Below are 14,162 nucleotides of genomic sequence, written 5' to 3'. Positions count from 1 at the left end.
ATAATACCAATAAGTCATAAATTAATTTAAAACATGTCTTCAAATTCAAAATCACAATAAACTGAACAGTAATAGCAAAAGAGTCAACATTAAAAAAATCTGATATTTTAAAATAAGGTCCATGTCACCAAAATAAAGTCAACTTGCAAAATAAAAACATTACAATATGATTTACTTCAAGAGATATGTTGATCCTCCAAGTGCTCGAACCGAGGTATCTAACCAACATTATCTGAAAGGGGAAAACATTTTCGAAAGGTGAGCTAGGCTCAGTGTGTCCCAACATTTCCATAAAATCACAATAGGCACAAATCATAGTCCAGTAAATCTCACAAATTCGTAAAAGAGTTTCACTTTTGAAAATCATAGTTTAAACCCTTTTCTGGTGCACCATCAGTAGTTCCCAAAATTATTTTCCATATAGCTTACTTTATGCACATAGCAAAAAGAAAACCGACTTAAGGATAGGCTATGAAGCTTGTATCCTTAAGCCCAACTCAATAAGTCCATATAGCTTACCCTAAGCACACAGCAAAGGAAAGCCGACCTAATGAAACATCTTGGGGCCCTCAAGAGTCACATTAGGCCCATTTAGGTTGATCAGAACTATTCCATCGTAATTCAATTCCAAAATTCAATTGCACCGTGACATAAATTCCATAAATCCAAAAACATGGTAATCATATACCATTTCAAAACAAAAATTAGATAGCAGCCATATTCCATAAATTTTCACATTAAATTGGTGCATCCATAAAACAATAACCAATGAATTCGGTGTACCACATATTAAAACCAATGAAACAGTTCAGTAATAAGTAGGGAACACACCTCGACAATAGGTTCAAATAGCAAATCTACTGATTGCTGGTTTTACCACGCTCTGCTACAGTTTTCGAACGGGTGAATACTGGCACACGTGGTTTAACTGATCTAGAAGAGCTGGGTCGAGCTGTCGAACGATCCGAAGAGTCTCTTGTACCTTCAAACAATAATAATTTATCAGTCACAAATCCTATTTAATTGTTCAAAGCTAAACTTCTTAAGTATATAAGTATTTTTCGGGTTTGACTGTCAATTTGGGGTATTTCGAGTCTGAATTTGGCCAAACGGATTACGGAATCGGAATCAGGACGTCGAAAAACATAAAGTATGAATTTCCGAAAATTCAAATTCTTGGTCAAAGTCAAAGTCAACCACTTTGACCGTCGATTTGGAGGCCTTCGGGTTCGAATTTGACGAAACGGACTTCGGAAACGGATTCGGGACGTCGAAAACTATCAGAATAGGTATACTCGGAAAAGATTAACGGTCGTTTAATGCTCGGTCAAAGCCATTTTAAGTTTTGGTCAAAGAAAGTCAACGGTCAACGGTCAACGGTCGGGTCGGGTCAACGGTCGGTTCGGGTCGGTCGGGTCAGGTCCGGTCAGACCGGTCAAAACGGTTCGAACCAGTCGAAACCGGTCAAACCGGTCAAAACTAGTTGAAAACCGGTCAAACCAGTTTCCAGCAACGTCCACTCTCCCTGCGGCGGCGCGTGTGGCGCGTGAGGCATCCTCCGGGGCCTTAAAAATCCCGAAAATTTTTTTAAAAATTATTTTGAGCGATTTCGAGATACTTACAACGATCGGTTCAAATTTTTGAACGACGGAGAGCTCGATTTCAACTCGGCCAAATCTTTGACTGCTCCACCTCCTCACGCGCCACCGTCGACGGCGAACAAGGTTGACACCGGCGGACTCGAAACGACACAAGGAACACGATGGTGCAGGAGGTGTCGTAAACGGAGCAACGATCGGCGGTGAATTTAAGATTTTCCCGGCGATAGAGCTAACAAAAACGTCGAGACTTTGACTCGAAATTCACGGCGTTTCGTAGCGTTTCGCTATAATTGGTTTACTGGGCTTTGCTCACGAGTCAAAGATGAACACGATGGTGGTTTCAATTTGACAATCGGAGGTCAGACGACGTCGGAATCGGGCTTGAAAGTGGTGGTGCGGGAGAAAGGTAATATAAGCAAAACTGGATTCTGATTTTTTTTTGAAATCAGAAACGCTTTTAAAACAATGTTGCCGACACTCTTTGGAGGAATTCAGGGCTTGGTCCCTTAATTTCCTTCAACTTCTAAAATGGACATCAAGTTTTCAAAACTTTTAATTTAGTCACCAAATTTATCAATTTTTACAATTTACCTCCAATTTCAATTAATATTATTTTGTAAATATTCGGGTTGTTACATTCTGTCTAAAGAAAGTGGATTTTAAGAGGGACCATTGTGACCCCTCCTCTTTCCTGAGAATCTACCTTGGGGTGATTTTTAGTACAATCGTTTTCACACTAGTCACCTAGATAATAGTTTTCAAGGTGAATTTGTTATTATTGGTGGAAATTAACCAGAATTCCACAACACTAGGTAACCTTGTTTGCATCCGAGAATATTTCAACTTTTCTTAAAAATGAGGCCATGTTCGGATGTCATCTTGAGATGCTTCAAGATTCTGTTTACTACTTCAAGGTGCTTCTCCTTAGGATTATTCATGTATTGACTTGCAACACTTATTGAAAAGGTAATGTCTGGTCTTGTAAGGGATAGGTAGATTACTTTTTAAATTAACCTTTGACATTTCTCTTTATTCACCAGAGAATCCAGATCATATTTCCTTAACTTTAGGTTGGATTCCATATGAATTTCATTTAATTTGCATCCCAACATTCTAGTTTCGAATAAAAGTTAAAAAATATATATTTTCTTTGGGTGATTACAATTCATGCTTTCGATCTTGTAGCTTCCATCCCAAAAAATATCTATGATAGCCAAGATCTATAGTTTCAAATTCACTTGACAACAACCTCTTCAACATGTTGATCTCTTGAACGCCGTCACCTTTAAGAGTTATGTTATTTACATAGACAATTAAGTGGTGAGATTTCTGTGAAGAATTTATGATATGTTTGTAGCCATTTTTACAATAACTTTAGTGAATCTATCAAACTAGGTTTTCAGAGATTGTTTTGAATCATACAAAGACTTTTGTAGTTTGCATATCTTGTGATTAACTGGTTTTTCATTCAAACCTGGAGGAATCTACATGAGTACTTGTTCTGCCATGTTTTCATTTAAGAAAAAGATTTGATGTCTAGCTGATGAAGAAGTCAGCCTTTATTTACGACAAAGGATAACAAGGTTCTTATTGTATTTAATTTAGCCATTGGTGCAAAAGTTTCCTGATAATTCCATAGGCTTGTAAGAATCCATTTGTTACCAAATCTTACTTTGAATCTCTCTACTCTCCCATCCGAGTTGTATTTAACCACAAAGACCCATTTACAACCCATCATTTTCTTTCATAGTGGCGACTCAATTAGAATCCAAGTGTTGTTGCTTTCTAGGGGCTTTACATCTTCCTCAATCGCTTTTTTCCACCTAGGATCCTTTAGAGCCTCACTTATTGACCGTGGAACCTAATTACTGTCAATTTTAGTAGTGAAATTTCCAAGAAGACATTAATTTCCCATATGCAACATATCTCTGTATAGGAATACTTGTATATTTTCTTACCCATTTCCTTGAAGAAATAGGCAAATCAAAATTATCCACAAAAGAATCAAATTACGAGAGAACTCCACACCTTCACCATATTTCGAGGCAACTAAATTTGGTTCCGGTTCTTGATCTGTCCCAAGTTATGTAATTTCTTCAAGGATTGGCTTTTTCCTCCTTGTATAGACACACAATTCTTTTTCTTTCAAGTTGGTTCTTTGAAGGAATTTAAGTTCTTTGTGGAGCTTTCGAGGAAGGAGTAAAGTTCTTTGTAGAAGTGTAGGGTCATTGTTGGGTAAGAAAGTATATAGAATTTGTTGAAGATTATAAAAAAAAAATCATCTAAAAATCTCCTGAATTTCAGATTTGAAGAAATATGATTTATATTAAAAGAATGTGAACCCATGGAGATAATATGTTATCCTTGTGTAGACTTGTAACCCTTCTTAGTAGGTGAATAACCAATAGACACATTTAATAAATCTAGGATCTAGTTTGATTCGAAACTATTAGTGAATATGCACAAAGGTTGAGCACCCAAGCATTTTCAAGGGAAGATTGGAGGAAATAGGTTTAAAGTGTAGGAATTTTCCAAAAGACATCTCTCAACCTTTGAAATTTTAAGATTCTACTATACTTCCTATCAATAAGGTAAGTGATAGTAAGAATTGTTTCTCCCAGAAATATTTTGGGACAATGATAGAAATAATAAGTAAGAACCTTACCACTTCTAGGATATGTTTATTTTTCTTTTCGATTTATTGAGGTGTGTTAACACATAAGTTAATCTGAACACCTCCTCTCTCCTTAAAGTAGGAACCTAAGGCTTTGGTGAAATACTCACTCTTATTATCGATTTTGAGGTTTTAAATATTACGTTGGAACTGACTCTCAATCATTTTTGAAAAGTGTTTAAGGATCTCCGAGTCCAGCATCTGAAATTCACAGAATTTGAATAAAATTTAGTAGACCATCTTAAATCATTGGACAGTTTGCTAACAAACACAAAGTTGCACAAATTAAGAACAAAAAGAATAAAGTTCAAAGTTATATCTCTATTTATTGGAATAATGCAAACCCCTTCAATGAAAAATAAAGAACCATCAACTTCTCGCACATGGGACTTTTGATGAAGCTGTGTGAAACTTCAAAATAGACTTATATCACCTCTTATATGGTTAAAAGCCCCATAATTGACTATCCAAGTGATGAAATTGTTGTTACTAGAAGTATATGCAAAAGAAAGACTACCTCCATTTATTGCAACGACTATTGTTTGACCATTGGTTACTGTCATTTGGCTAAAGTTGTCGGTTAGGATAGTTTAGGAGGGATTTTGATCAGAATACAAATTGATTTTAGAGTTTGTTTTCATTTTTTTAGATTTTGCGAATTGTCAAAATCGGAAGTAGGTATTCTGGAAAAGAGAATTCTGATTCATTCTCTATTTTTCAGATGATAAATTATATAAAAAAACTTATTTATAGACTGAGTACAAAGGTTAAGTGCATAGAAATTTACTCGGACTAGAACACGTTCTTATCTTTACTTTAGATAAGTCTTACTATAAATAGGATAAAACTTAAACTACATCTAAACTACTAATTTCTCAATACAATAAAATACAATATTAACAATAGATATTTACAATATTTAAATCTGCATGTACATAAATTCAATGTGATCTTGTTATACAGATTACACGTATTGATGTTGGATTGTTTTTTTTAAATCAGCATGAAATCTATTATTGAACGCTACAACAAGGTTAAAGAAGAACATCATCCATTATTGAATCCCGATTCCCAAATCAAGGTAAATTTCCCCTTCAATTTAATTCCACATATTTTATCTTGTCTAATAATGATCTCTTCTATAACATGTATATATTATTGTTAGAATTATTAAGGCTCTATGGATCAATCGAAATAAGTCAAAAGTGGGTGAATTGGCCTTTTAAAAATCTTGGTGTTGGAGCAAAGAAATATAGACAATTTACACAACAATTTATAATGATTTAACTTTCCAACGAAGTCCACATCCACTACCTTAGCACCCACACTAAGGATTTCTAACAAATTTACTAATTTATTCTCACCTTTTCAAGAATTGTAACCTTTACAACTCTATAGTTTTTCTCAAAGACTAAACTAGAACCTCTCTCATTTTACAAAGATTTACTTTGTGTAAACAAGACTTCTCAAGATAGGTGTTTACAAATTTGATCTCACAAATAATCAAATAAAAAACATACAATAAAGCTCAATACACTATATACAAGAGAAATAAAAAATAAAGAATATAGATTTTTTTCTCTTGATCTTTAAGCTTGGATAGGTGTAATAACCTTCTTCAAGTATTCTTAGAGTGTTTAATATATTGCAATGAGTTTCTAGCCGTTCAGAGCTGTTAGGATTGAATTTTAATCGTCAGGTAGTTAATTTCAACATCAAAATATGCTCAAATAAAGTGATATCGGTACTCCTCCTTGCATTATCGATATTACTTGTGTCAAACTAAAAAATCTAGTCATTGGAGAAGTTGGAGTATTGGTACTTATACCTAATAGTATTAGTACTACTATTATAAGTAGTATCGATACTCTCAGGAGGATCAATACTAGCTTCGTATTTTGAAACTTGAACAACTTTAAAAATAAATGGTGATATCGATACTACCAAGAGAGCATCGATACTACTCATAAGAGTAGTATCAATACTTTTCATGCAATATTAATACTTCAAGAACAATATCGGTACTACTTACTCAAGAAAAACATTTTTGTGCTCAAATTCACATTTTAAAGTGCAAAAATGATTAAGAAAATGTTTGAAAACATTTGACAAAATAGAAACACATTTGAAATATATTTTTCAAGTTTATTTGGAATTTGGATTATTTTTAAAATATTTGAACAAATTCAATTAAGTTTAAAAAATATTTTATCTTTAGTTGTTATATCAAAAATATAAATTCATCCCTCTTTTTTGTTATATAAAAAATAATTCAATAATAGAAAATATATTAAGTAAAAATAAATAGTTCAAGTATAAAATCATTTTAAAAACAACTCTCCCTTAAAAAGACATTCCACGAAATATTTTAGCACAAAATCATTAGTACTTTAAAAAACTATTAAATTTCAACATAAAAAAGAGAAAACAAGTTAATAGCATATGAAATTCAATAAATCCAAGACTTTATAGATACTTTATGCAATAATAAGAGAACAATTTAATTACATCATAAAACACTCGATAATGTCATGCATTTAGCATGTATATCAATTGTTAATATGATACCATTTGAAAGTGTGAACATATGCATAAACATTTGAAGTTCTCTTACATATATACCTTTAAAAATAATTCCAATTGAAAAAGATTTTAAACATTATCATAACTGGCTACAACTTTAAAGTGATTCCAACGGTAAAAAATATTCAATAAATCAAGCAAGGATATCACTTGTTTTAAAAAATAATTTTCAATAAAGCACATTAAGGTCAAGGCATTTTAAAGAAATTGTTAAAAAAATATAAAAACTTAACTTGATCAAAAACATTATCATGAACTAACGTTGATAAAAAACATTTAATTTTAAAACATACCATCATAACACATTTTTACTATGCATGGGACAATAAAATAACACATAGTCATTCATGCTCAATACTCATGCATTAAACATAAAACACCATTAGACAACCATAAAGCATTATCAAGAGCTTTAAGTTTAGAGGTTACCCATATTTTATTTGTGTGATTAAAGCATTCAAATTTCTTTGCATTCCTCTTCATTGCCCCAACACACATACAAGAGACATTTACTTGATTTTTGGTACCCAAATTATTTTAATTCTTTGAGAATTAGTTCCAATGTCTCTAGTTCCTTTAGGAATACATACATATCCAATGATTTCCTTTTCTTTTGGTAAGCATCCAAGCTTGACTTTTAAATCGATTTTCTTTTTTTAAAATTCTTCAATTCTCATTTTTGAAAACTCTAAATCTTTTCTCAAAATATTATGATTTTTAAAATCAAATCATTTTTAATTTTAAATTTAGAAACTAATTTCTTGTATTTAAAATTCATGGTCTCAAACTCTAAAAACAATTCAACATAAGCATCATGTAACTTATTAGAAGAATATGAATTAAATTCACTTGAATTAGAAGATACTTTGAATCTTCTTAAATGATCATGAGACAAAGATTGACTACATCATCATCTTCATTTTTGGAGACGTCCTCATCGCTCCAAGCAGTCACAAAGATCTTTTCTTTTTTTGCTAGATCCTTTCTTTCTTTAATAGGAACGATCATATTTGACATGTCTCGATCTTTGATATTCGAAACATATAGGGGGGCTCTCTTTGATTGATACTTCAATTTTTTCCTTTTTGATGTCATAAACGTTATAAATCTTTTAAATGGATTAATTATCTCTTCATCTTCATCCACCTCTTCACTAAAGTCGTCGTCGTCGTCATCATCGGTGAATTTAAAGGCCATATCTACCTTATTTCTTCTTTTTTTAGTTTACTTTTTTGAAGATTCATATCATGAGTGAAAAAAAAACCAATGAGCTCATCAAGAGTAAAATCTCCAAATCATCAGACATTTTCTTTCCTTCCCATGACATAAAAGAGTATTTTCACTAAATCTTCATTGGAATATCCCCCCCAACAAAAATTTCTTAAGCCCATTAATGATAGATGTAAATAAATCGGGCATCGTCTTAATGTCTTCATTGAACTTCATCATGAAGTTCTCCTAATGAGAGTGAGAATGTCAACTTTAGACTTCTTATTTGATTTGTTCCTTCATGAGTCACCTCAAACTTATCCCAAATTTCTTTGACACTTGAGCAAGATGAAACTCTACCATATTCATCTGATCCAAGTGCACAAAAGAGAATGTGTATGACTAAAATTGAGTTACGCTTACTTTCTATCTTCTTTTGTCCATTCTGATTTGTTCTTATGAGAAGTGTGAGAACCATCGATGATGACATCATACACCAAATAATCAGTAGTTTGAATAAACATCATCATATTCTTCTAATACGAGTAATTAGCACCATTGACGATGGAATCAAAGTCTTCAATATAGTACAAACCGAAAGTTGAAGTTATCTTATTGAAGCTAAAATTGCAAGAGCTCTTCAAAGATCCTCTCAAGAGGTTGTTAGAACTTAAAAGAGCCAACTTTGATACCAATTGTTGAGATTATTGAGACTCTATAGATCAATCGAAATAAACCAAAATAAAGAGTGAATTAACCTTTTAAAAATCTTGTTATAGAAGCAAAATTAGATAAACAATTTGCACAACGATTTATAATGATTCGACTTCTCAACTAAATATATGTTCACTACCTTAACATCTACACTAATAATTTCTAACAAATTCACTAATTTATTCTTACCTTTTCAAGGATAAGATGTAACATTTACAACTCTATAATTTTTCTCAAAAATTAAACTATAACCTTTCATTTTTACAAATATTAATTTTGTGTAAACAAAATCTCTCAAGATGGGGGCTTACAAATTTGAGCTCACAAACAATCAAATGAAAAAATATATAATAAAACTCAATACATTATATAAAAGAGAAAATGCACGAATAAAAAATGGAAACTCATTTTTCTTGACTTCAATACATTATATAAAAGAGAAAATGCACGAATAAAAAATGGAAACTCATTTTTCTTGACTTCAAGTGTGGATAGATGTAATATCCTTCTTCATGTGTTCTTGAAGTGTTTTTATATATTTAAATGTGTTTTCAACCGTTTGCAACAGATGGAGTTAAATTTTAACTGTTGAGTAGTTAATTTTAACATTGGAATCTGCCCAAACAATATAATATCAGTACTTCTCCTTGCAGTATCGAAAACCCAACCGTTAGAAAAGTTAAAAGTATCAATACTATTCCTAGTTGTGGCAATAGTACTGTTATAAGTAATATCAATACTCTTAGTAGTACTGACATCAATATTGCTTTCTGAAACTAGAATAACTTTGAAAACCAAGGGTAGAATCATTAATGTTAAGAGAGTATCGATACTACTCACAAGAATAGTATTAATACCACAAAAATAATATCAGTACTATTTATGCAACATTGATACTTTAAGAACAGTATTAAGAAAAACATTTTTGTGTTCAAATTAACACTTTAAAGTATAAAAATGATTAACAAAATATTTGAAAAGATTTACATGTAAAAAGACATTTGAAATATATTTTTTCTTTTGAAATATTTTAACAAATTCAATTAAGTCCAAAATTATTTTACCTAATATCAAAATATAAGTTCAATAATTATATTTCTTTTTATCTCCTCACTTTTGGTTACATACTAAAGACGTGTTACATTGCATTATATTATCAACATCTTGTGCATAATGGATTACAGGCTTAAAATCTGAGGTTTTAGCTTTGTTTCAATTGCTTTTCACCCTCCTCAGTCTAGGTTTAGAGGTTCTCAACATCGTACTAGAATTATAGTATTAAGTGCATAACAACCTACAAAACTCAAAACAAATAGGATGAACCATGCACTCCTAAAACCCACAATTCACATTTGAACTTTCTTGGAACCATGAAAACATTAAGATTGAGAAAATAAAGAACTTTATGATGCTGGAAGTTTTGTATAAACATCGTAGGTCCACAAATGAAAGTGGAAAAAACCTTGAAGAACCAAACAGATTGATAAGGGTAATAAACTGAGTTATGATCATGGTTAATTACCAAGTTTACCGCTAGAAAGTATCACAGAAAGGGAAAACGTGGCATTGTATCTTGTATGGGAACTGAAAGATAAAAGGGCAAGTGCGTATCCAGGCTAGTCATCTCAAACTTCAGCTATGAATTAGATAGCATCTCCAGTAAAGGATCTTGTAGCACCTATAAAGCAAGAAACGTTCCATGGGGGAAACTTCTCAACATAATGACAAATGAAAACCATCCAAGTGGACGAGTACATTACAGTCTAAAAACAATCATATCAACCATTCAAGATCAAAGGCAACATTGAAGATCTTAGAAACCGTCGCACAAAAGTTTTACAAGTCTAAACCCTGCAACCCATCACAGTCTCCTTGATAGTATATCGGTGCCACCAAATGACTATAAATTTGAATTTTCCTGACGTCATTCATGATTTTCTATGATATAGCAATACTAGAAGTCACAACTTTTCCATCAGTACAAGTTATTAGAACTACTGGGATAAATTTCAGAAACTATAATGCTAATGGCGGACATCCATACTAGAATTTCCTAGACAGATGTTGCACGCCAAAATATGAAGCCATGGAGTAAAAATTACAGCAATCACCAACCAGATGGCTCAATATTTGTAAGGGTCAACAGATATTGAGCACTTTTATCAAACAATATATACTTGATGGTGTTTGTAAATGGTTTTCAATAAAATCACACTCTCTTTTCAAATGGTAGATAAGTTTCCTTTGCCCCACTAAGATCCTTAAAACAGTTGTATACTCCCAGAAGTGACATTATAAACAAAAATCATAACCTCCATTTAGTGTATACAACGTCACAGTTGCTTTTCCAATGCATCCCAGGTTATGTCCAATAGACTCCACTACTTCTTCGAGCCAACTACCTTGTTTCCCAAAGCGTAAGCTGTCACCCTGAATATAAGGTAATAATTCTGTCATAAATTCAGCAAAATTGGCTACTAGTTACCTCAATAGGTTAATAGGCAATCACCACCAAGTTTCCTTGATTCGTATTATAGGATCAAGTATCCCTTTTTAGCCTCCAGTAAAAATTCATGAAGGCATAAAGAACTACACAACATGAACTCGTTAACAACTCAACTTTCACGAGATACATCTTGATTTATATTACTACTTCTGCACAATTCTACAATGCTACTCAATTTCATGAGGCATTACTTACAAGAAATTTGCTTTATGATATATCATGCTTCTGTGGACCGTCCAAGAGTAAGGCATATTGGAAGATAAAGCACTTAAAATCTAAATATAATTAATCATCAATTGTCTTCCTTATGAACGGTTAACAAGCTAATGTGGGAGAAAAGGAAATTGTATTGAGTAGCAATGTCAATATTCACATTCACCTACGAAATCATAGAAGAAAGTGAGAGTCATATAACCAATAAATGAAAGGGGAGAGGCATCAATATGCAAATGTCACAAAATGCCACTGCGTGCACACTAATGAGAATTGAAGGTCGGAACAAATGTCTTAACAAGAATTCTAGAAATTCTTTAACTTTGCTTTCCCTTCCTTTACCATCTTCTCTACCAAACAAAAGGAAACAAACTTGAGTTTCCTTCCTTTTCTTCATTCACCCATTGTTCAATTTTCTTTGTTTCATTTGCATTCTTCCCTCCAAAAGAGATACCAAATTTAAAATACTTGGTTGTTTAAGAAGCTTTGAGTCCATACATCAAATTTTCTCATAACTGAACTCTATTCAACTTTATTAGCATGAAATAAGAATCAAGCTAGCACTAGAGATTAAGCCTTCTAACAAAATAACTGAAAATTTAAGAGCAAGATTAAGCCTGCAAATGAGTATTAGGCCACTTAAATTTAACCTAGTTGCTATGTGAACCCAACAACAAAACAAGTTGAGCCTGCATAACTAAGTCCAATTAACTCATAACTGACATTGTTCTATGACATGTACTTCAGTATTTACATCACTAGTTTACAGTACCATACATCACATCTAAAAATATGCCTTGATTATTTAATAATTGAATTGTACTTGAATAGTTTTGGCAAATGGAGGCAGCAAGCTTGAGGCAACAACTACAGTACTTGCAAGAATATCACAGGTACTCAAAACATCCACTGTTTCATTGCTAATACACTTGGGAGATATTTGAACTTATAAATTCAATGCACTTAGCTAGTTTTGTACATGGTGTAATACTTTTTAACTTCATAAATTTGCTAAGAAATACATAATTCATGCTTACCTTGTTTAGAACTAAGTTTTTGGTAGTAACAAATTACTACGTTTCTCTTAGAACTAAGTTTCAATGTACGATTATGCTTACCTTGCTTAAAGATAAGTATAGGTTAAATAAGGATAAATCTAGGATTTATATTCAATGGGGACACATTATAACAAATGTTAAAAACAAACTATTGTATTCCTTGAGGTCCCGGGTTCGAGCACCATGAATATAAGGGATGTGAGCGATCAATGTCAAATGTTTGAGAGTTATCGTTGAATAGATACTACCTTATACTTACCCCAGATTAATCAATAAAAACAAACTATCTCCACTACAATCAATATTGTTATTTTTTCCTACATAAAATACATATTGGAAGCTTAATAAGTCTACTTATATATAATCAAACAATTAACCCACCCTTCAAAAATTGACAGTGTTTTTTTTTTTAATTTTAAAATATGTGGGTTATTTCTCTGCATACACCAAATAAATTTATAGTATAAAAATTTCAACTAATAAATCTATAGTATAAAAATTTCAACTACTAAACAAACAAATACTCTTACCATAATCACAAACTATCAAAATGCAAATAAGACAATTGTTCACTTGAAAGAAGAAAAAGGTGTTCCATCGACATTCTTCTTCAAAAGTTACTTGTCTTTCTTATTTTCTCTAAAGAGTATTCCTTTTTTTACTTCTGTTATGTTATGCAACTTTTTTTGAATTGGAAAAACAAGTGAGGTACATAGCAACTTTTGAGCTTAGTTTTCCATACCTTTCAAAAATCTCATATCAATAACAAAAAATTAATCATAAAATCTTTTATGTTTTACACATCATTACCTATTGTCTTCCAAACTCACCTATTTAACTATTTTTTTTATAATATGACAAAAGGGGCATTAGGATCCTAGTGGGACCAACTTCTAAAAATGAAGTCTTCTCTAGATCATAAAATATAACTTAAATACCATTTGACTGTGGTGTGTTGCAGGCAATTGATGGGAGAAGAACTATCTGATATGGGTGTTAAAGACCTACAGAACCTGGAAAACCAACTTGAAATGAGTTTGAAAGCTATCCGCACAAAAAAGGTATGACAACTTCAGATTTTCCCATCTCATATAACATGTATTTACTGCAACTGCTGTTATGTTATTTTTCCTTCTAGGACCAACTACTTACAGACGAGATCAAACAGCTAAACCACAAGGTTTTTTCCAAAGTTTTCTTTCCTTTCAGGTTTACATCAATAGATATCGTTTGATTGAGTAACTTCAATTTAATAAATTGCAGGGTCATCTCGTTCATCAGGAGAACCTAGAACTACATAACAAAGTAAACTTCATCCACCAAGAAAATGCTAAACTTCAGAAGAAGGTAGTTGACCTAGTAATTTGATATCCCTCATTCACTTTATACTTCCTCCTTTTACCTTATTTTTTGTGAAAAATTTTAAAAACTAGTACCACTAGGTCATACCACTAAAACAATGTTCAAATTCTTTTAGTATTCCTTGTACTATGCATAAGTTGTAGCCTTGTAGGTTTAATTACTACACTCCAATTTAGTCATTTTCACTCCCTATTTTAAAATTTCCACCCTTTCTTAAACTGTAGTCGTGAAATTTATTACAT

The 14,162-nt window shown here is 32.0% G+C and overlaps 1 protein-coding gene across 1 annotated transcript in view; it reads left to right on the top strand.

Annotated features, from left to right (window-relative positions):
* The window catches only part of LOC120184447 (MADS-box transcription factor ANR1-like), a 30,049-nt gene extending 16,412 nt beyond the window's left edge, over positions 1–13,637 (top strand). Inside the window, exons 2-4 of the mRNA XM_039188917.1 lie at positions 5,278–5,356; positions 12,332–12,393; positions 13,520–13,637. Of these exons, the coding sequence (XP_039044848.1) occupies positions 5,278–5,356; positions 12,332–12,393; positions 13,520–13,625 (247 nt within the window). The 3' untranslated portion in view covers positions 13,626–13,637. The remainder of the gene's footprint in view (positions 1–5,277; positions 5,357–12,331; positions 12,394–13,519) is intronic.
* Positions 13,638–14,162: the final 525 nt, after the last annotated feature.

Source organism: Hibiscus syriacus, unplaced genomic scaffold, assembly GCF_006381635.1.
Source record: "Hibiscus syriacus cultivar Baekdansim isolate YM2019G1 unplaced genomic scaffold, ASM638163v2 tig00112910_pilon, whole genome shotgun sequence".
Classification (NCBI taxonomy): Eukaryota; Viridiplantae; Streptophyta; class Magnoliopsida; order Malvales; family Malvaceae; genus Hibiscus; species Hibiscus syriacus.
Note: the sequence above shows the minus strand (reverse complement) of the source record. Positions and strands in the feature narration are given on the sequence as shown.